Source organism: Plasmodium vivax, chromosome 12 (genome assembly GCF_000002415.2).
Source record: "Plasmodium vivax chromosome 12, whole genome shotgun sequence".
Classification (NCBI taxonomy): domain Eukaryota; phylum Apicomplexa; class Aconoidasida; order Haemosporida; family Plasmodiidae; genus Plasmodium; species Plasmodium vivax.
Genome location: NC_009917.1, coordinates 2718862 through 2742463, shown reverse-complemented (window position 1 = coordinate 2742463; position 23602 = coordinate 2718862). Strand labels below are relative to the sequence as shown.

The following is a 23602-nucleotide window of genomic DNA, read 5'->3' as shown; positions in this document are numbered from 1 at the left end:
ATCTTCTTTTTTTTAAAACCCACGCGCGTATTTCCCCATCTCTCTCCTGCACAGACGTCTGGTCAGAGTTCCTTTCTGCACGTGTGTTTCGGCACAGGTGTGTTGACCTTGTCGTGCGTCTATGTGCATCTATACACTTCTATACCTGTCGATACGCTTCTACACACTTCACAGAAGTGTGCACCGGGATGTTGCCCCTTTTTCATTTCCTTCGTTTGTCAGCTGGGAGCGCCCCCCCCCTTCCCCTCGCTATCACCATCGTAATCACCCACACCTGTGTAACTGCGTGCGGGCTGCTGTGCGTTTATGCGTATTAACGGCGCATACTCGGGGGCCTCTTCCACTTTTGTTTGATCTCCTTCGGCTCGCAGCACCGTCCCAGTGCTCCGCTGAGCTTCATCGAATTTGTCTTTTATTCTTCGGCGCGTTCGCTCGCCGAGCTTGCCGCTTTTTTTTTTTTTTTTTTTTTTTCGTACACTCACGCGCCGACGCCCTGCATCGAGTAGCAGAGAGACAGAATCTCCTTAAAATTCTTGGTGCTGAATAAGATGTTATAATCAACATTCTCGTTTACACAATTGTTTGTCGACGACTCGTCTATGTGGACAATTTCCTGGACGATCCGCTGGTAACTCTTTTCGACCCCCTCGCGGGAGTTCCACCTGACGGGGGCGTAGTACCTGGGCGACTCCAAATTTTTGACGATCCATTGGAAGAGCTGCAAGGGGGGAAGTGCAAATGAGGAAGTGCAAAAATGGGGAAGTGCGAAGATGGGTAGCAGGGTGGAAGAGTCATGAGTTAACCGCCCCTCTCCCCTTTACGCAAACTATCCTACACCGACTGTTAAACCCATTTTGGGCAAACTCCGCAGCGCTAACCTTCTGAGACACGTCGAGGAAGAACATCTTCTCGTTGGTGGCCCTGCCCCGAAGCATCTTATTATCCTTTATGTTGCTTATGAACGCCTTCAAGTTGCTGTCATACATTCCTAAATTGTACACTTGAAAAACATATATCGAAATTTCTCTCACCGTTTGGCCAAACAGGACTACCACTTTTTGATGAAGAGAAGGGTCCTTCCACATGGAGGTTTTCACCTGACCATTCAGGTTCTCCTCATGCACGTAAAAAATGTAGGGGTACAAAACAGAGTTAAGAAAGATGTCCAGACACAAGCACAAGGTGTGTATGCTGAACTTCTTTTCATTCATCACTAAGTTTTTATTCTTTCCGTCAATTTCGTCGTGGATAAGATAAAACATAAATCGGACACCGTCGTTTAGGTCCTTGTGGGGGATCTTCACCAAGTCGTTGATTAGCATTTCTAAGTATACGTATATGTGTTCTTTTATTTTTTTCAGGGAGGACAGCTCCTGCTTTTCACCTGCAGTGAGGAGCGCTCCCGCCATGTTGTAATGCTTATTGGTGCTCCTCACGTGGTGCTCATCCTTCTTGGTGTCCATGTCTTCCGAAATTGTATTGTCCTCTTCCAACACGGTTTGGTCACCCATCGTAGTGTCGTTTCCCCCGTTTGTTGGGAACTCCTCCTTTTCCCTGCCCACTCGTAATTCGCCACAGCTGTTCTTATCCCCTTTTGCCACCTCACCAGGGGCACTTTTGCTGGTCAGATTGATGCCCTTCACCTGCTCATTTGGTGCACGCACCGATGGCGCGTGTTCATCTCTCACGTCTGAATTTTTCTCACGGATGATATCTTCACTTGGGGTGGCTTCTTCACCTGGGGTGGCTTCTCCATTTGGGGGGGCCTCTTCACCTGGGGAGGACCCCCCCCCCTGCTCACTCCCAACATGGGAACAGCACAGCTCGATGTACTTATCAACCCAAGGTGCGAGCACAAATCTTCGGAGGCATAGCAACGTGGCGACGCTGTCCAACACGTGGGTGACCTTCATCTTCGTATGGTAGTCAATATTTTTGTTAAGCAGAGTAAAAATTTCGTGCTTGATTATGTGCTTCACTAGGTCTTCCAGATTGTCATAATAAGACGCGACGTTGAAAAAGGAGTGAGTCAGCAAGAGGGTGTTCAAGCTGCACCTCGCCTTCAACACATGGATCACATTTATATATTTGTAATTAACCAGGTGCTTCCACAACTCTCTGCAAATGTGTGACTGTTTCAGGGGGGTCTTTCCCCCCCCGCATGAGTTCCCCTCCCGTTCGTCTCTAAAAATTTCGCTTAACAAATTGCAGTTGGTGGGTTTCTCTTCAGTCACGTCGTACATGGACGCATACTCCTTCTTTAGCTTCAGAACGCTCTGCAAATCTTTGTTGTTCAATCCGCTTGTGTTAACAGGTTCTATTTGATTAGAGAACCCCTCATGGGTGGCTTCTCGAGGCGACTGCTCATCCTCTGCACCTTTTGCGGCGGAGTATTTAACACTCGTCTGATGAGCGCCTTCCTCCGAGTTGGCTCCCCCCTCGAAGGCCGTCTCGTCATACAACCCCAAGTACCCCTTCTTATCATTAAAGACGTTATTAAAATTGTACATTTCTTCCAGCTTGTTTCGACTCCCCTTCAAAACGCACCGCTTCCTATTTAGGTCCCCCTTGGCCATCCCTTCGTCGAGATCCTTAGGGCTAACAAAGTTGAGCTTAAAAAAGCTATCTTCATAAATGCACAAATTTGACTGAACGTAAATTTTCTGAAACAGCCAATGAGGAGCGTTTTTCATAAAATCTGAATCCTTCCCTTTTTTGGCTATTAAAAATTGGACAGCCAATTGATGTTTTTTCTGGTATAAAATAAAATCAGATAAATTTAATGACAATTTGGTATGATAGAAGAAGGCCTCTGTCCATTCGATGGTGAGTAGTTGAGATAAAACTGCCCTTTTTAAGGCCATAATGTATTGCATTTTTTTTTTTTTTAAAACTTTCAACTCGTCAATGATGTACCTGTACAAGGTATCAATTCGCTTTTGCAAAGAAGTGTAATTGGAATAAATCTCTGCCAACAATTTGTGTTTTTTTTTCAACAAAAGGAGTATCCTTGATTTCCTATTTTCCAAATTTATATCACTTAGGGATTTTTTCTGATTGGACAGAATGAAAGCGTCTTTTATATTCACAATGGGGTGATTACGATAATTGCCCTTGGAGTGACTCCCTATCAGGAGACAGGTAGGGCACAAACTACAATAGCACTTCATGCAAACACTCTCGACCACCTCATTCGGATGGTACGCACACTTTCCAAATTGGTATGGAGACTCGGATATTGGCATCCTCCTATGATTCTTCAAAATTTTATTCTTTTCATGATGCTTTATGTCACATATATTGCACAAATGGACCTTGTCATTATGGCAGTAGTAGATAGCCTTAGCGGTGTAGCAGTACTCGCATATGGGCACACTGATGTCCACCCGTAGGCATTTGAATTCGAATTCGATTAGCAGCAGGGGAAGCACCTGCTCAGCTGCTTTTACTTTGTATATGTAGCTGTAGTTGGTTCCTCCCCGCCCCAGGTTAGCTGATGTGCCCTTCATTGGTCCGCTTCCCCCTCCGCTTCCCCCTCCACTCCCGCTTCTCACCAGTTCGCTCTGCCCTTCCCCCACCTGCTCGTAGTACAAATTTCTGTCCACCGCAACTGAGTCGTAATTGCTCGGCATTTTCCCCTTTTCCATGAAACTCAAGTTGCTTTTATTTAATAAGAGCGTTTTGCTGGGTATTATCTTAAACAGGTACACTCGAAACACCCCATTGGTGTTCTTTTCAAACCCTAGCGGGTAATCCGTGTTTCCAATGACGAATTCCAGCTGTTTTAGCTCCTCATAATTCTTTGTAAAGTACTCACCTACATGTTCACTTTTATCATTTATTTTGTTCGTGTCCATTATGCTAAGCAGCATGTTGCTCCTCAAACGAGCTGCCACTTCGCCAAATTGTTTTTCACTCTCCTGCTTCACTAACCGATATACATTCAATACGTTCACGTTGCTACTGAAGAAGCTTAGCTTTAGGAGGTACTCATATTTCATCACCACGTTGTAATCGGTGATCCTGCTTACCTCCAGCATCTCCGCAAATGCGTTATTCCTGTTTGTCTTTCCGTTTGCACTTTTATTTTTTACTACCTGTTTGTACACACTGCGGAAGTTGTCCCCTTCCTCCTCCTGACTCCCCTCCCCTTCTCCCCGTTCGTCTTTCGCGGCCTCCATGGCTTCGTCGCGACCGGGGGGGGGAGCAGCACGGTGTGGAAGCAGCACAGGGGGGAAGCAGCACAGAGGGGAGGATGAAGTATGTCTCCCCTAAACTTCGATTTGGTTAGTCTTTCGCAAAGTTGCCCCTTCTTGTTTTCCTTTTTTCAACTTTCCCACCCCATTTCGCCAAGGCGGTTCGCAAAATCTGACGGACAACCCCCCTTGGTGGGTGACCAACGGGGCACACGTGCACACACAAGTGTGGGGTACTCTCAGATAGGGGAATTAAAAAAAATTACCCAAAGGGCATTCAAACAGGGGGAAACAACCAAACTGTTGACTAAACGCCAAGCCAATTGCGCTAAGCGTCCAAGGGAGTATCTTATTTTATGCCTCCCCTGATGCGCACCCCTTAAGCGGAAACTTTCACACACAAAATTGTAAATAAGCGTACAAGAGTTGCGTTTTAGGTTAGGGCGATTAAAAAATTCACCTTCCCCCTTTGCGAATTGGCAACAACGAGGTTACGCGAAGACATCTGCGCGTTTTTTTTTTTTTATTTTCCGCGCTCCGTCGTATTTTCACCTTTGCATACATGAGTTATGCAATCGCAAAGGTTGAGGCTTTTTGTGCGGTCCTCTCATTTGCGCTTTTTCAAATCAACAATTACGCTATTTTTTCATTTCCTACCTTTGCGAAATGTCAAAGGGGGAAAATAAAAAGAGCACACATAAGTTTACTTTTTTTTTTTTTTTTTTTTTTTTCTTTCACATTTGTTTCACACATTTGTGACGGTAATTTTACGCACACACCATGGGATTACACCCCTTTTGTTAAAACGGATCTTCTCAATTTTGCGTATCTTTCCATATGTACCAAAAAGGGGGAAAACAAAATGGGCAACAGTTATTTTCCGCCTTTTTCCATTTCACCATGCGAATGCTTGCGCTGGTCAAGCGGAATACATTTTTTATCCCTTCGCTGCTCCAGCGAAATGTCCTTTAAAAAAACGTTCATCCAACCCACCCAGGGTGAAAAAACTGGGGGAAGCCAAATAATTTCTGCGTAAAAGGTTACACTCAGTTCTGTCTCCAAGTTTGTGTGCGTGCCTCTCATCACAACAACCACGCAGTAAATCAAAATTAGCTGCGTCTAACAGGACACACCGCCGCTGTGTACCTAAGGGAGGTTGTTCTCATCACGCGCGCCAACAGTGCTTTCATTTTTTCACGCGCGCATTTTACGCCCCCACAAGTAGGGATTACCACATTTTCCGCGTTGCATGGGGGCACGTGGGGAGACCTCGTAGAACGACCATCCCATCAAAGATGGAAAAAATAACACGATAAAAAAATAGCCTTAAAAAATGACGCGAATAAAATAACGAGAAACAACGTACACCGGCGCGCATCCGATTATTTTTTAAATTGCCAAATAAAACCTGTCACGTCTAATTTTTTACGCAGGCGCTTTTCCACCTCGCCGATTCGATTTGCTCGCTCGGTGGTACGCGCAGGACGTCTTCCACAGTTGGAAAAATAGCACATGGGCAGAGTAACTCCTCCCACGTAATTCATTTTTTTCCATATCATTGTAGCATACGGTGCGGGTTTATATCTCCTTCAGTTAGCCGATGCCTTTTTAAAACCCCGTTCGCGAACTGTGGACATTTAAGCGTGCCTACAAATTGTGATATTTTTTTTTGCCCCTTTTCAAGCCTACTCATTTTTGCTTCAAAATGGAGCTCCATTTCTTACCATTTGGAATAAGCAACCGCTTCATTTTAAATTTCCATTTCGCCATTTATGTGTGTCCCCACGAGAGGACACCTTTTCTCACCCAAGGAGTTTTTTCGCTCCTATTTTTCTATTGCCCAATTCATTGCAATGTGGCGCACACGCGAGGAAGGTGGGAAAAAAAAAAAAAAATAAAATAAAATAACACCCCTATAAAGAAAGAAGCATAATTTAACACTTGCGTGGATTACTCGCAAAGCAAAACAGGAGAAATTTTTTTATGGGCACATCACAGCGTGGCGTTTTCAAAGGGTATACGCATACGTTCGTAACTGTAACATGTGGTGGGGAAGCTCTACATATAATTAGCAAGAAAAAAAAAACACTCCTCAGTAGGTTTTTTTCTTCCCCCCAATCTGCAACACGCAAAGGCTGGAGAAACATTTCGGGAAACCATCAACAGATCGCATACAAATATCGCATGCCTGTCAACCCTACACGAATGTAAGCTTCACGGCATATTCGCCAAACGATTTTTCCCCCAACCCCGTGAATGCAAATCATAACATGGAAGCTGAGCTGTGTTCTAAAAAAAAAGGGTAAAAATTATAACTAGCTACATCTCTGTGTGTACTCTACCCATTTGTGTTTGGGGCAATACGCTCAGTTGGTGGTCTTGAGGGGGAGGGGGAGTGTCCACTGGCCGCATGTCCCACGCGCGGCTGCACCTCCTGTCGCGCTTTTGGTAAAACCGATACATCAGCCAATAAATGTTATTCAAATTAGCTCCGTTCAGTTTAATGCTCCACCACGCCGTTGTAGCCGCGTCGCCTCCGTTTATCAACCCAAGGCATCGTTAAAAGGGGAAAGTAGCACAACTATTTTGCGCCTCCTTTTTGCGCCCTCCTGTTTTCGCCCCCCTTTTTTGGCCCCCATTTTATATGCATAACATCAAAACGGTGGCGACACTACTCGTCCCCTTCTCATCACCCCAAATGTGAGAACCCTTCTTTTCGCCAACGCGTGGCCACTTCACTCCCGATCGCACATTTGTGAGACGCGGCGTGGGATCTACAACAGCTGGGGGAATTCCTCCAAGGGGGAAGAGATACACACAGTGCTGTGCCCAACTGGATAGTTATCTTAAAGGTATGGAAAAAATAAAATATAAAAAAAATAATCTCCCCATTCAACGCTATGCAAAGCACACACGCCGTGCGCCTAACCGTACTGCTTTCCCCCCATGTGCAAAAAAAAAAAAAAAAAAAAACGCGCGGACCATTTCTTCCACGTGACGGAAGAGCGCATAATTCGCGCATCCCAACTGTGCATTCGCGTACTGTACATACATACTTGAGGCTGACGCTTTCCCACGCTAAATGGAATACACACTTGTAGGTGTACACTTACATACCCACGCACGTAGGTAGCGAACAGGAGGGACCCCCTCGGTGAAGCACAATAAGAGCAAATCGTAGCAGACCGATCGACGGGCCGGGGAGCATTCATGAAAACGCACGCGGACGGGGAAAAGACCAAAACGCACAATGATGAACGCCCAGGAAGAGACGACCGAGGAGGAAGGCAAAACGTTGAGTAGCTCAAATGAAGAGAAATCTGCGAAAAGCGCGAAGAAGAGGAAGCTGCAAGAAATAGGGCCGAGTGAAATCACCGGGGAAGAAGAACCAACAGGGGGAGAAGCCCCACTGTGTGTGGAAACAGGAGGGGAAAATAACGAGTCAAATTATAAGTTGAAGAAAAAAAAAAAAAGAAAAATCTTAAGCCTTTTTAACAACATCTTCAGCTGGGTTGTAAGTAAAAATGCGAAAATCCCATCGAAAGAAATTGAAACAAAAGAAGAAGTAAAATTCCTAAATTTTAATAACATTTTGTCCAAACACTTCGGCTCAAAGGTCCTCTTCGTAACAGACGAGTCGATCAGCAAATCTGAAAACATAATGATTGAGGACAAGGTCGGGTGGGTGACGAGAAGAAGGAGGGACGTAGGACACGAGTGGCTAATACTAAAATTGAAGTACCCAAGTGTTATATACGGAATGGAAATAAATTTCGAAAACATGGAAGATGATATATGCCCCCACTTATCCATCGAGGTGGTGGAAAATTCCTGCATTGACGAAATTGTGAAAGAGGAAGAATACATAATGAACGAAACGGAAGAGAAAGAAGGAGCGGAACAGAGGGAACAGAAAATTGCAAAAAGGAAAAGCTACAATTTTTTAGAATCGTACAAAATTGATAAATCCATATCTGACATTTTGGAAAATCAAAATACGCCGTGGGTTGAATTACTCCAAGCAGATTGTGTAGACTTCCTCAAATGTTTTCAAAAAAAAAAAATTTACTATTTTCAAGTTAACGATGCGTCGTTGATCAAGCCATGGACACACATACGGATTAATTTATATCCAGATGGAGGTATAAATAAAATAAAATTTTATGGCGAATTTGTCACCCTATTTAAAAAACATACCATTTTATCAAAACAAAAAATTTTCCTAAATAAACCAGAAAATGGATGCACTTTAATATACTACCATTGTGATGATATACACAAAGGCCATCCCAAAAATATGATCGATTCGTATAAAACGGATGGGTTTTCAACAAAGAGGTTGTCCAATAGGCCCCCAATTATTCTACGCACACTTACTTATAACTCAATTAAAAACGTTTCCATTTTTAAGTTCGGCGTTCGAGGGGTCATCGAAAATTTTACCTTTGACATTGGGAATTATAAATATGACCATCCCGAATATATCCACATCTATTTATTAGACTGTGTGGATATGCTCACTTTGGATTTGCTCGAGCAGAAACGCATTTTTGAAGAAGACGAAAAATTGGAAAAAAAAAAAATAGACTGGCTGCAACTGCCGCCATGTAAATTGGCCAATGATCAGAAGAAAACTTTTTACAATTTTAATTTGCTCGAGTATAACTTCACCATCATGGAGAGGACGGCCACGCACTTTAAAATTTCGCTGCATCCTGATGGCGGCATATCCCAAGTCAACGTCATCGGCACGGTACTCTCCACCCCCCAGTGAGTGGAGGGCGGCCTGAAGGGGAAGTAGACAAATCATAGACCCCAATTGGGCCTACACCATGCACACCGCTAAATGTAAGTTCTCTGATTATATTAGCGGCGCGTGACAAAGGGGGGCCTCCCTCCCGAAATGGGGGGGACCCAACCTGCCTCTACAGGTGAAGAAACGCCACGCCATGTGCGCAAAAGCGGGTAGATACTCAAACCTTTTAGTGAAAGCGCCACGTAAGCGCCCTTCAAAGATCCGCTCGCCAAAAAAGTGTATGTCATAGTTTAACAAAAGGAGGGGAAAAAAAGACATTTGTTTTCTTACCTCTCTCTCCCCTTGGTAGCTCTCCATATGTCTCTGCATCTTTGCACCTCTGCATCTTTGCATATCTCTCTTTTTTTAATCCCCTTTGCCGCGCACTTTCACAAAACTGTGCGTGTGCGTGTACGTGCGCACGCCCAGCCATTCGTCCAGTCAGCCCACCCCTTTTCATAACTCTGAAAAAAAATAATTTTTGGTACTTTTTTTAAGCAAACTGGTTCAAATTTATGTGAAGCATGACTTTCGTAAGATGTTCCCCCCCGTTTAGAATTTAAGTAGCGCCGTTTTGGCACAGACTAGTCAGGCGTGCGTCTTGGAGAGCGCTGTGCGTGAAGGAAGGTATATGCGCGCCGGTATAATGCGCATGTGCTGCGCGTACTCTACTACCGTGTCTTCATGGCGATTCTCCAAAAATGCCGCCGCGCACTGCGCGTGAGCACACATCTCGTCAGCCCCTTCAAACCGGCACACTTGTCCTTCTTAACCCCCAAAAAGGAGGCTTCCTGTAATGCGAAGCGGCGTAATTGTAAATGCATTTCCGTTTAATGGTGGGTGACTCAAGCAGGAGTTGCAAAAATGTGTACATAAAAAAAAAAAAAAAAAAAAAGCTTCCATTTTGTGCGAAAACGCAGGACATTGCTTAACTCCTTTTTCTTTCTTCTCTCTTCTTTTTTTTTCTCCTTTGTGTCTTTTTCGCTGTACATATTTTTACTACACTTCCTTTTTCCTCTCTTCACCTTTCTCAACGGAAAAATTTTAAAAAGGAGCAATTTAGCCCATATCACACGAACTGACCAGCAGGTACATAACAGGGGGGAGATTTTCAACCCCCCGGGGGGACGTACATGCGTAGCCCACCGATCAGTGAGTGTCGCCAATTGCAAAGTTAACAGAACACACTTGCCGGGATTTATTTCCACCGCATTTTTACCTCAACCTTTTGCAACGCAGATTGGGAAAAAAGCGAAGCGAAAACGAAATAGAAGCAGCCACAGACGTAGCCTCCGGTACATCCACCAAAGTGAAAAATGAAAAGCCAAAACAACGACAAGCTGTGCAACCTGAAGGATTTGGTGCCCTTCTACAAGGTACGAAAAGAATGAAAAGTTACCCACGTGTGAGAAGAAAACACACACCAAGGAAGTAACTGCCACTCAGTTGTGCCTACTTCAAAAAAGCGCCCCTTGAACACCCCCCACAGAAAGACAATGAAAAACTGAACGAAAATACAGAGGACATTGTATATTCAGTGAAAAAGAAATTTAACTTCATCAAGGAAAAAGGGGAGACTACCTTTAATAAGTACGAAAACACCAAGGTGAGGCTCGAAATCGCGGCAGAAATGTCCCCCCAGAGAAGTCCTATGGGAGGAACCGACGAACCGACTGAGAGGCGGTCCAAGTAGCAACGCACACGGTTGATCTTCCACCCCACCGCTCATTCAACCTTCGTGCAGAAAAATTTGGACCTCCTCAATCGAGAATTAAAACTCAACAAGATTTCCCTCGTGCAACAGAAAATTGTAACGAAAGGAGGGCCGCAGCTTCGCACCCCCGCTAGCTGCACATTCGCCTCGCGTAGAAAGGGGAAAATGAGGAGGGGAGGAATGAGGAAGTGACCCCCTACATGTACTCACGTAGTTGCGAGGATAGGCACTGTGGGGAGAGGCATTACGTGAAGGGGCATTACGTGAAGGGGCATTACGTGAAGGGGCATTTCGTGAAGAGGCATTCACATTATAGGCAGATACCCAGCTGAGCACTGCACAGTTACTCATTTGGCACACACCCCACGCACGAAAAACAAAAAGGAACATGAAGAGCTGAAGACGAAGAATGAAGAGATATTAAACAAATTTGAAAACCTCAAGCATTCCAAGTACACCTACCAAATTATGTTGCAACGGCTCAAGGTAAGTAGCCCCCGGGGGGGGAAAAGACGAACAAGGGCGCAAGCAAGCCGGCGAAAAGGCGGCTCACCGGGGAAAGGGCCCAAACCATCGACAACGCACAAAGTCAGTCTCTCCTTTCATGCCATATTCTTTCACCCCAAAAAAACAGAAGGAAAAGAAAATGCTGTATTTCTACTTAAACTCCTTGGAGAGGACAGTCACGAGCCTTAAAAATAGCGAACGACAACTGCACAACGCGATTCAGTAATGCCATTAAGGGGGCGGAAAAAAAAAAAAAAAAAAAAAGGACCCGTTCCTCCTGGGCACCACCATGATGACACTATCATAGATATGTAGACATGCTTACGTCGCCACCGATTTGTGCATTCCCTCCGCTTCCCCCCTCATAACAGAAAAATAACTTCGGAAAATAAAAATTTAAAAAAATCCATCGATGAGAAAAAAACGGTGAGGAGCACATTTGTCTTCACTCCACAAAATGGGAGTTGTAAAAATGCGCAGGAGTGGCCACATGGGGTTCACCAAAAGAACCGATGAACCGACACAGATAGACAGATGTGAGTAGATGAATGACAGCCCCTTCCTCATGTGTGCCCCAACCGCCCCCCTGCAGGAACTCATGAAGGCGAAAAATAAAAATGAAGAAATCCTCAAATATATGAATGTCAACAAGGAGCACAGCAATATACTGAGGATACGGCGGTAGGGCCATAAGCACATGTACACGTGGGCGCATGCACATCCGTCTCTTCGTCTCTTCACCATCTCTTCACCATCACTGCTCTTTTGTGCATGGTTCCCCCTTCGCGGGTGGCCTCCCTGCTTCCCCTTCACACCCGCGTGCCCAACTCGCTCCCTACCCCCTCACAGGGAAATGATCAACGAGTACAAAAACAACAAACTGCACAACGCAGACATAGCGCTGATGGTCGAGGAAAAAAAAAAATTCAAGAAGCTCCTCATCTACTACCTGCTACACAACAACTACTTAAAATTGAGCGCGTCCAATATCTTCGAAAATGCAAGCAATATATACGCCACTATATCGAAGCTGAGGGAGGCAACCGTAAGGGGAGGAGGCGAAAAAAGGGGGAAGAGCTACCCATATGTAGAGGGGAACACCCACCCCCTTGCGAAACAACCCCGCCGATGAACCGCAAAACAGTCAATCGGACGCAAAATGGGATTTATGTGCCCCCCTCGAAATGGCCTCCCTGTGGGGGAACACACACACATGCACATAGCACTGTGCGTAAAAGGCAAACCACCGCAACCGTTCCAGTCGAAGCTACGAATGTAATTTTTTTTTTTTTTTTTCTCCTTTTCCTCCCCCTCCCCCGCTGCGCAACAACAGGGCGTTACAGACATTTATGACATAAATCAAAAGTTTCAAGACATTGAAAATAAAAAGAATTTGCTGCAAAAGGAGGAGGAGTCATCGCAGAAGAAGCTCGAAGTAAGGCAACGCTGCATATGCTTAGGCGCTACGGGGCCATTCCCCCGCCCTCTACAGCCCCGTTATTCCATACGCCGCTTACCCCCTCATTTTGCCTCCACTCCCCCCCTTTCGCACTCCCCGTAGGACGCCATCAAGGAATACATCCTTCTCAACAACGACATCATAAACACCTTTTCGGAGGACAAGAATATTCTGAAGAACAAAATTTTAAATGTTAAACTGGAGAGTGGGCAAGCGAATGGCAGCACCTACTAGTTTGGGCTGCGCTAATGTTGTGCATGTGTGCACAGGGGGCGGATTGCAGGGTGATCGATCGTGATTTACCCCCCCTTGACTCTCCCCCTTCTGCTTCACAACAGGAAAAGGAAAAAATATCGGACGACATGTATGACATGTACAAGCTCGTCTTTGCAAGGTACACACTTCTACAGCTACGAAGTGGTTAATGAAGTTGCCCCGTCGGTGCGCCCGTACTCATGTGGCATCTTTGGGAGCCTTCCTCCGCACCCCCACCCCCCTGTGAGAAACATGCTGAAAAAATATTTTTTGTAAACCTCGTAGCGAAAAGGAACTAGAAGACATTAACATGAAGCTGGACAAAATAAAAAAATTCCTGGAGAAACAAAACAACTACTTTCACTCGATTAATATGGAAGTAAAAAAGAAAATTTCTTTTTTTTTTGCGCCACGAGGGGATAACATCAGCGTGTACATTAGACATGCCGATAGTACTAAACAAACAGCCATCCGCACACACACATGATGATGATGATGATGTGGCATTTGTTATGTGCGCTGCTTCCCCACCCCCGGATGACCCCTCGCAGGATAAAGTCGAATTTCACTCGAATGAAGACATGCTGCAGTATATCAAAAATTTAAAGATAGTCATAGAGATCCTCATGCGGATAACTCAGAAAAACGTAAAAATTACACAAAAAAGGAAAAAAAAATTACACAAAAAAGGCATATCACCAGCTGGATAAGCGAAAAGCCAACCGAACGACTTCACAAAAAGGAAGAACCGTGGGACAACCCCTGACCACTTCTTCTCTGGAAGGAGATATAAACGCACACAACACACCTTCGCCATGCCGAACCTGACCCCCTTGCATTTTCTTTTTTACCCCAATTACAGCGAGAAAACGGAAACATCAGCAGATCCTACAAGGTAACTGCTTAACAACAGTGAAGCATAAAAATTAAAAATTTTAATTTTGGGAAAATATGACCCCACTTGTCACTTCCCCGTTTGTTCTGTAGTCTTTGGAGTTTCTGGAAATTATCAACCTGTACAAGAACGTCGATTTTCACAAGAACATGTGCAGGTAGGGAAAAGGGAAAAAGAAATATACGCAAAGTGAAGTAAACGCATAAAATATAAGGCATGAACAGTTGGGCAGGAAAAAGATGCTTCAATAAACCGCGCCGCTCGTTAATGCCGCCTCGCATTTCACAACGCCCCCATAATTTCATAAATGACGAAAACAAAAGATGCGCGCATTAGACAAAAAAAAAAGCGTAACCATGAAAACGTGTTAGGAATCATTATGCACACTTGAGCGTTGTTATCCCAACCGGATGGTCACTTTCTTGCCCCTTTTTCGCACCCCCTTGCGCAGAGTTGACGACACCCTGGACCTTGAAAATTCCATAAAGCTGGGTACTCTCTAACAGGGGTGATCGTACAGTTTGCACCCCACTGAGTCGCTTCAAATCTTCTGTGTGCTCTTACCCCATGGAGCTACTAATGCACACGTGCATTGGTGCTTCCCCTTTTTTGCCACTCTCCACATCTGCTTCTTCATTTCTAACAGAGTCGAAAATTCTCGCGAAAGGGAAACACATGTAAACTGCACATAGTCCAAATGCAGAGGAGGCAAAAGAACTGAAGATACTTCATCCCATCCATCTACATATCGTGCGCTCCCCGTTTGAAGAAATGCTGCACGGGGCTCTCCCCTGTTGTGTCTTCTACATGTGTCCATGTCTAAATGGGTGTTTTTTTTTTTTTTTTTCTTTTTTTCTACAACTTCGTGCGGTGCGCATTTCTCACACTGCTGAAACTGCCGAAACTGCTAAAACAGCCGAAACTGCCGAAACTGCCGAAACTGCCGAAACTGCTCAAACTGCTTACACTGCTCAAACAGGAGGGCCCACTTCCACGGCGCGCCTATATTCTAAACTCCACATGGGAGTAGGAAGTGCTGTACCTGCACACCGGGGACAGGCGCGCATGTGTGGGTCTGTGCAACTCGACATTTTCTACATGCTTCCCCGAAGCCGTTACCCCAGTGACGATGAAGGAGACATACACTGGGAAAGAGAATTCGGGATAGTTGCACGCTTCCATATCCAACCATTTGGACAAACGGTTGGGGAAAACACGAACTGGGTTACGAAGATTGCTGGAATTACTGCCTCTCACCACTAAACCATTATTAGGATTATCACTGTGATAGCAGCAATCAGCAATGCCATTCCCTCTGGAAGTATCCGGCAGCCCATTGATATACTCATTATTATGGTACCTTAAAAGCTTTTCATAATAATACATATGGTTACTAAATAACCCATCTGGATTTGGCTGGATGTAAAAGGTCAACTCAGCCGATAATTCAATGTCCGAATTGTCCACTCGGGGGATGCACCAAACGACCGAATTGTAGAATTCTGTGTACACTATATTTCCTACGGTGCAAATTATATTAACATTCCTTATGAAATTATACACTGGGATTTTTACAGAGATATTCTCATAGCCATTTATCTGTGCTGGGTTACTACGGCTTTTCGTTATCTCATTCAGAATGAGTCTCAGCTTGATGTTGTATTTGTAGGATCTAGGTACATAGGTGACGACTCCCTGAACCTTTATGGGCAGCAAGTGTTTCTCGTGGCTCTCTATGCTGGGAATCATGTCTCGAAACAGCATCGTTTCGCTACTCGGGGCGTTCGCATTTGCACTCCCACCTTGCTGCTTCCCCTTAGAGGTCTTTACACCAGTCCGTGCAGGCTTCGCAGCCTGGTTAGTGCTCCTGTGCAGGGGCCCCTCCGGAACTGGTCTGTTCTTTCCTTCCATGTAATTCTTGAATCGATTTTCCGCTAAGGAAGCTTCCTTCTCTTCATTTTTCAAATCGTCTTCCTTTTTACAATTATCCTTATCCACTTGCTCCTCTTTCTTATCCTTAGCCACTTGCTCCTCTTTCTTATCCTTATCCACTTGCTCCTCTTTCTTATCCTTAGCCACTTGCTCCTCTTTCTTATCCTTGGCCACTTGCTCCTCTTTCTTATCCTTAGCCACTTGCTCCTCTTTCTTATCCTTATCCACTTGCTCCTTTTTCTTTTCCACCTGCTTTTTCCCCTCTTCTGTGTTCTTATCCGTAAGGGAAGGAGGATCCCGCGTGGAGTTATCAGCTGTTAAATTCAGCACATTGGTTAGCTCCGCAGGGGTGGGTCCGGTACTGCATGCACTTCTTGCCGGCACTCTTTTCCTATTACGTTTCAAGGGGAAGTGGTAAAAATACTGCATAATAAGATATGGCTCATTCGGGGGGACGAAGTAGAGATAATTTCTTTCTGCGTTCGGGTCACAAAATGCTCTTCTGAATATCATATTATAATTGGCAGTGAAATGTAGGTGGGTCAAATGCAGTTTTATATTTTTGTTAAAGGCCATTTTAAGTAATGGAGACCCACGAACTGTGCACTTGACGAAAACGTTCCCTTGAACAGCAAAGTGCAGTAACCTGTTCTTCTTAGTCAACACGCAATTTACACTCTCCATCATGTCTACATATATCATATTCTGCACTTGACATAAGTTATTTGCTCCCCAAAAGGCATTTGACACACCTTTGTTCTGGATTTCCGCCCCGTTATTCTGACTCTGATTGGCATTCTCCCCGTTTGGCACATCCTCCGCTGGAGCATATTTCTCTATTGGAAGCAAGCTCGGCAGATTCTTCGCCACGGGTGCGTGTTTTAATGTCTCACTGAGCAGTCCCGAACCATGCTGCACCATATTTTTCAAAATATCGTCAATAAGTACACTCGGCTTTCCTCCCTCTGTTAATATTTCATTAATCAGAAAAACAACAACAGAATAATTATTCGTTATCGTATCTTCCTCCAGCTTTTCTATTTTAAAATATTTTTTAAAAAGCTCCACCATTTCTCGAATCACCTCCACTGACATCACTGGGTTCGTTTCATCCTTCTTTATAATTACAAAGTAGAGAGAATCCTGCTTAATGAAGAAGATAAATTTCCCTTCGAAGGCCTTCCTGATTATACTTTCCTCACACGCACTGCTGATTACAGTGCAATTGGAACTTTCAACTGAAGTACTGCCCGTTATTATGTCTTTAATCTCTTCGTGCGTCTTTTCAGCATTTATGTCATTTTCGAAAAGCTGTTCCACCAACTTATTGCCGCTTTCGCTGTATAAGTATAGGGCGTCCATTTTTATTTTTTTTTTCCAATTTGGGGATTCGCTTTGGCTTTCACTTGGGTGATATGGGTGGCGTATCGGCCGCACTCCCTTTTCTTCGAAACGTCTTCGTAGCTTCTTCTGCTCAGTGGCTATACCCTCGAGCGAACTAGTATCTACCTCTTTCTTTCTCTCCGATTTGAGAGAAACTCTTCTACCTCGGCTTTCCAAGGGACTACCGTGTGCGCGGTACAATGCAAACTATCGCACTGCGCCAAAATGACGATGTGGTTAGAAGCCGCGTCTCAGTCTCACCGCGTATACCTCGGCTTCACTTTGCAAAAATGAATATACATAAAAATACACTACACTGGTCGTGCAGATGACTTGTAGGGGGCACCCTATATGTCACTCCGTCGGAGAGTTTTTCGCTACTTGCGAATGGGGAACTCTCTCGGTGGATGGGAAATGCAAAATAATCAAGGAAAAGATGCAAGCGCAAAAAAAAAAAAAAAAAAAAAACACAAAGGGCAGATCAACACGCAGAAAGGTGGATACGAAATGCTCCTGGAGAACACACGGAGCCTTTGTGAAAAGCACAAAACGGGGTGTTGCAAAGCAAAGGGGAAATAACTCACAATGGTAGAATACGCAATGGGGAAGGTCAAGCGAAAGAAGTGTGATGAAACGAAAAAGAGGGAAAACACTGGTACGAAAAGGAATAAAATGGTGAAAAATGGCATAAATGGTGAAAATAGCCAATATGGCAAAAATGGCCAAATGGCAAAAATGGCCAAAAGGCCAAAATGGTAAAAAAATTGCCAAAATGGCAAAAATGGCCAAAAGGCCAAAATGGTAAAAAAATGGCAAAAATTGCATAAATGGCAAAATTGCCAAAATGGCAAAACAACACGCGCGAAAAAAAACGCGGAAATAAAAAAAAATAAATGTGGCACAAGCGCGCGGAGAAAAGTGAAAAATCAACTTTTCGTTTAGCGGGAACTTTCTAAACGGGGAGGGAAAAATAACTGCGTGGAAAAAAAGCATGCAAAAATGAAATACCGTCGGGATCTGTAAGCCGATGTGTCGTTAGAGCAACAACAGAGCGGAGCAAAGCACAGCACAGCACAGCACAACAGAGAAGAGCGCTTAATTTTTTTCCCACTTTGCGCATGCAACTTGCGGGATTGGGCGAGAAATATGTAACGCGTATGTGAGCCTATGCAGAGTTGCACTTCTTCCGCGACTTCGCCTGTCGCTGCTGCTTCACGGTGTGGTTCTTCGTGCGGTGCTTCGTATGCTTGGGTGGAGTGTAGCTCTGCTGGTGTATACTTCTGATGGGGGTAGAGCTTTGGTGGCGTATACCTCTAATGGTGGTGTATACCTGAGCTGCTCCCCCGACTTGGCCTTGCTGCTCCACTTTTGACTTGCCGAGCTTAAATTTGAACAAAACTGATCAATGTGCCTTCCCTTATGGTGGTTCGGTTCGGTTCGATTCGATTCGGTTTGGCTTAATTTGAGTTGTTTTTTTTTTTTTTTTATTTTTTTTTTTTTCCGGAATACTTTTCTTTGGGGTTATACTTAAACGACTTCCTGGTTACGTCGAATAAGAAAACTTTTTAACAATTTTTTTTTTTTTTTTTTACACTTTGAAGTTGTTTATATTTTTTTTTAATTTTGCAAAACTTGCAAAGTTGAAGAGTTTTTTTCGGTTGGCTGGTTTTTGTTCGCCTTGACTGTAAGGCTGGCCTGTTTAATGGCGTGGGTTACTTATTTGCGAAATTTGCAAAATTTGCCAAACTGGCTAAACTGGCGAAATTTCCTTTTTGCGAGGTTTCACAATTTGTAAACATTTACAATTTGCTAGTTATTGAAGTTTGAAAAACTTTACATTTGAGGAGTTTTTTTAGCAATTTTTACATTTGTTTGTGTAAGTTGATATAAGATTGTGTGTTTGTTTTTTTTAAAGAAGTGATTAATAAAATTTATTTTGTTTTATTGTTTTTCATAAAAATATATTTTATTGAAATAAAAATTATTATTTTTAAAATTTTTTTTCATTTAAATTCTTCAAATTGGGTACCAGAATTCATGGGGCCATTTAGTGTAGTTTTTTTTCCGCATACCAAGTTAAGAAGGGGATAAAGATAAATCGGCGTACACATGCTCTCCGAGAAGCTGAAAGAATACATGCATCTGCCAGAAAAAAGGAGAGCCCATCTCAACCGTATGCTTTCACGGAGACACGCGTTTAGAGCTCTCCTTAGCGCCTGATGCCAGCATACGGTCGTGGATTCGTGCCTCGTTCAAATGCTGCCATAAGGGGAAAGGCACGAAGAGACCTACAGTTAAAAGAGGCGCGGCCCCAAGCAGCACATGCCGAAGACGAACGTCCCAAGAAAATACAAGCCCGGAGACACATATATATACATATATTTATATATAACAAAAAATAGCTCAACTTGTACAAGCGCACCTATCCTACAGAGCCACGCGTATCCCCCTACATACGTATTTATGCACCTCGCATGTGCATATTGGTATGCATACCCCCCGTGCAGTAGGTATATCGCACCACGTGCAATTATCAGGAGAGGGCCCCCCAACTCCCCGTTCCACCGTACTCGCAAGGAAATCCCTTCTTCCATTTTTTTTTAAGAATTTCCATCCCCCCAAGTGTGTTGTGTTTATGCGTGGAGAGGCATTTTGGAGAGTTAAAAAAAAAAAAAATTGCGAGTTCGTGGTCACATGGGAAGCGTTCACATGGTAGAATCGCGCGCGGAAAGGTATAGAGGAGAGATATAGAGAGTACTCATCGCGAAAAAATATCGGGGCCAAAATATAGAGGTACTACATCGCGGAAAAATAGCGGGGCCAAATGTTTGGAGGTATTTTATCGGAGATAAAAGGGATCAAATTAACACCCCCTGGGGTGCTCTCCTTCGACGTCTCACTTTGCGGGGAAATTCCTCCCATCCCCTCTCCTCTCCAGCTGAGGAGCACTGTTTAGGCGCTCTATTTAGGTGCCCTCTTGAGGAGCCCTGTGTAGGCGCCCTATTTAGGAGCCCCTTTTCGAACCCCTAACCTCCCCACCGTTTCGCCCCTGCATGGGTGTACGCGCAGCATTTACGCATGGGTGCTCCTCTCCCCGTGGGCATACTACCCTAGGTGCTTCTAAATGCGAATGGTTACCCCTTCCCCCTCGCGCGTACCCAATAGCGGAGTGACAGCAGTACGCTGTTAGAGAGAGACGCATCGTACCTGAGGCAGAAAGGCTCCTACAGGGACTATCCCCCGAGGAAAGTGACCCTCCTACAGGTTGGCTGTGTACACATAGGGCGCAAATTGCCAGCCGCCAATCGCAAAACGCCAACCGCCGACCGCGCCCACCGCGAATCCCTGCACGTAAATGCCAGATAGCCAGCAGCTAGGATGAAAGCGAAAAGGGACGATGAAAACCTATTTTCCGATAATGAAGAGTACGAAAAAATTAAGAAAAAAACGCTGTTCAAAATTCTCCTCTCTGTGTTTATCAAGACGCTATTTGAATCCTTCCTACAGCCGCTGCTCCCATTTTATATATTAAACTACTATGACATCCAAGTGAAGGAGCTAGGGATTTTATTAAGCTTTTACTCGCTCTCCCAATGTGTAATGTGCCTGATTATAGGGTTCTTTTCCTCCATCAATAAGAAGCATTTACTTGTATTTCTAATTCTGTTAAACCTGATTGGTATGTACCTATTTTACGTAAAATTGAATTTCCCTTTACTAATTATAAACAGAATTATATGTGGCAGTAGCTCCGTGTTCATCGTCGTCGTCAATGCTATTATCAACGATTTGGTTGACACAGATGTGTGTATTTATTACACGTACATAAATGTATTTAATGCAATTGGAATAATCCTGGGGCCATTGCTATCTTCGCTGTTTTTAACAATATTTAATTTCCAAATTATATTAAATTTTAACACCCTTGGGTTAATTGCCTCTCTTCTCATCGTGTTGACAATTTCGAGTGAGTTACTTGCACACAATCAGGACAACATAAAAAAAAAAATCATCGAAGATGCTAATTTGGTCACTCTGAATGTGGACACTGAGGGGAGGAAAAAAAAAGCTCAAAAAGGTTTGCCTTCCAATGGGGGGAATGCCCCATACCTGAACGACCCGATCGAGTCCCAATTTAGAAACAACCCTGCGCAGAGTGGCAGGGATAGGCACGAAACGGCCAGCTGCAAAAGAGGAGCGAATTCCGCGAGTGGAAAGTTGGTTGGTGAAAATTCCCCAAATAGCCACCTGCTTAGCAAAGAAAAAAAACACACGGTCGAACGCTACAAGAAGAAGCTTTTCCATGACGACCATGACGAATTTTCCGAACGGTCATATCAGCAGTTTTTGAAGAGACGGGATTACTTTTACATCACCAGGCTGACCCTCTACGTGAAGGAGAAGATGCGTGCGCTTGCCCACACGACTCTTTCTTACAAGCTGAAGTGCCTCCTTTCGATTTGCATGTTCAGATTTACGTCAGCCTTTTCCTCCAACTTGATGAGCAACATTTTTTTTGTATTCTACAACGACAACGTTTCGTCAGGTTAGTCACACGGCTACTTTGTTGTTTATTCGAGTGGGAACCACAGGAGGGGAAGACACATGCATACACGTTCACATCTCGCATATATATTCCCCCCCCCCTTTTTTTTTCCTTTTTAACAGACAACAAGCAGATCCAAATCAGCGTCTTTGTCTCCCTGAGCGGAATCATCATGATCTTCTACCAGTACTTTTCCTTCTCGTACATTTTGAAAACGTTTGGATATAATGGTACGCAGGGAGAGGCTCACCCCTTCACGTTTCTTTCCCTTTAGCGGGGTGACAAATTGGGGAGGGACAATTTGGCAGGCTCATCCCACACAAGCGCCACACCGCCTTTACCCCTGACCCGCCTCACTCTCCTCCCTTTTCCCCCCCACAGGCACGGCAATTATAGGACTGCTGATACAAAGCACGGGAATCCTGCTGACCTACCACAGCATAAAATATTATAACATAATTTTTCAATACATCAGCATTTGCTTCATCCATTCGTGCTCCTATGCGTACATAGAGCCGATCATACCAACCATCATATCTTTATTTTTTGCCAAAAAGGATCAGCTGTTTTCCCAAAGCATCGTTTCCTTCTTCAGATATTTATCCCTCACCATTTCGCCCATCATTTATAGCTACTACTACATCGAAAATCAGCTCTCCCCCTTTTTCATTTCCTCCTGCGTGTCCATCATATCCATTTTTTTTGTGCACCTCTCCTTTAAGTACCACAAGAGGATGAACGCTTCCCTTTTGTCTAATTAGCTCGCCCGGGGTGGTGTTGCGCGGTGACGTTACGCGGTGACGTTGTGCTGCGACGTTACGCGGCCTTTTTGCGCTTCATTTTGCGCTCCCTATGTGCTTTTTTTTTTTTTTTTCATTTACTTCGCTTTGTTTACCATTTGTCCCCTTCGGGGAGTGCCCGGCTGGCACCCCCCCTTTTTTGTGCGCTTTTTCCAAGCTAGCAAATTCGCGCAAAAAAATAAAAAAAACTCCCCAACAACGTACTCCTGTTTTGTTTCTTCTAATTTGTGCACGTGCATCGACAGAAGTTAACCCCAATTAGCTCCTCTCGAAAAATTTTCGTTTATCCTGTTTGACCCAGTTGACCCATCGCCACGTATTTCCATCCCGCCGCCAGCCATTTCGCCAAGTTCCGTCTACTCCCATTTTGCGGTTACACCGAAGGGCACTTTTAAAATTTGTGCAACGTTAAAAGTACTGACGTATGCGTGACGGCGCAGCAACCGGTGCTAGCAGCTTCGCAATATATATCACCCGGGTGACCCAAAAAATGAAACATAACTGTAACGAAACAAAAAGACACCGCGCGCATACACATTTTTGCCACGTTCCCAGCGCCCCGTGCGGAACACTCCTCGCGAAGGTTGCGGCTCCGCTTTACCTTCCTCCCGTGCACATATAAGCACATCTTGCAAAAAAATACTTCCTCCTAGTTTAGCCCTGTTGTTCGTCGCACACGTGTGTGTATCGCATTGCCCGTTTAATTCTTCCCATTTGTGCTACCATTTTTGCAGCCCTTTTTTGTTGGCGCTCTTTGCGGTTATGTTTTTTTCCAATTTTTTCCCACCTCTCTTACCCTTTCGGATTTCTGCTGCGATTCCAACTTCCCCTTTCGGCAGCTCCAGGTTAGCAAAACCCCTCTTGCCATGCAGCGGAGGTCTTCCAATTGAAGGACCTGAGTAAAGACAACCCTTGCACAGTTTCCACCTGTACACAGCTAGGTGGCAAAATTTACTCCGCATATCCACATGGCCATATATACCCTCATATGGTCACTGAAATGTGCACACGTAGGTGAGTCTGCTGACGTGCCGCTGCCCCCTTCCGTCAACTGAGAAGTTCGTAGTCGTGGCGGAGAAAAGCTTCGAGGCGCATTCTTTGCACAACGCACACCGCACAG

General features: G+C 44.5%; 5 protein-coding genes across 5 annotated transcripts; 3 read left to right on the top strand and 2 right to left on the bottom strand.

The window, feature by feature from the left end:
• Positions 1-478: 478 nt before the first annotated feature.
• Positions 479-4181, bottom strand: PVX_118470 (hypothetical protein, conserved; the record flags this gene model as incomplete). The annotated part of the gene is made up of 2 exons (XM_001615937.1): positions 479-718; positions 879-4181. 2 exons carry the CDS (start codon positions 4179-4181, stop codon positions 479-481), a joined length of 3543 nt encoding a protein of 1180 aa, XP_001615987.1.
• Positions 4182-7383: 3202 nt separating this feature from the next.
• Positions 7384-8970, top strand: PVX_118465 (allantoate amidinohydrolase, putative; the record flags this gene model as incomplete). The annotated part of the gene is made up of 1 exon (XM_001615936.1): positions 7384-8970. The coding sequence occupies exon 1, from the start codon at positions 7447-7449 to the stop codon at positions 8968-8970; it is 1524 nt and encodes a 507-aa protein (XP_001615986.1). The 5' UTR covers positions 7384-7446.
• Positions 8971-9886: 916 nt separating this feature from the next.
• Positions 9887-14324, top strand: PVX_118460 (hypothetical protein, conserved; the record flags this gene model as incomplete). The annotated part of the gene is made up of 17 exons (XM_001615935.1): positions 9887-10080; positions 10231-10367; positions 10481-10597; positions 10736-10801; positions 11090-11191; positions 11340-11434; positions 11584-11638; positions 11805-11893; positions 12062-12257; positions 12546-12647; positions 12774-12863; positions 13010-13065; positions 13212-13305; positions 13478-13573; positions 13789-13821; positions 13914-13978; positions 14273-14324. The coding sequence occupies exons 2-17, from the start codon at positions 10308-10310 to the stop codon at positions 14322-14324; spliced, it is 1368 nt and encodes a 455-aa protein (XP_001615985.1). The 5' UTR covers positions 9887-10080; positions 10231-10307.
• A 499-nt stretch (positions 14325-14823) lies between these two features.
• Positions 14824-17115, bottom strand: PVX_118455 (clathrin coat assembly protein AP50, putative; the record flags this gene model as incomplete). Its single annotated transcript, XM_001615934.1, has 1 exon — positions 14824-17115. The coding sequence occupies one exon, from the start codon at positions 17113-17115 to the stop codon at positions 14824-14826; it is 2292 nt and encodes a 763-aa protein (XP_001615984.1).
• Positions 17116-19762: 2647 nt separating this feature from the next.
• Positions 19763-22443, top strand: PVX_118450 (transporter, putative; the record flags this gene model as incomplete). The annotated part of the gene is made up of 3 exons (XM_001615933.1): positions 19763-21682; positions 21805-21912; positions 22064-22443. The coding sequence occupies exons 1-3, from the start codon at positions 20515-20517 to the stop codon at positions 22441-22443; spliced, it is 1656 nt and encodes a 551-aa protein (XP_001615983.1). The 5' UTR covers positions 19763-20514.
• Positions 22444-23602: the final 1159 nt, after the last annotated feature.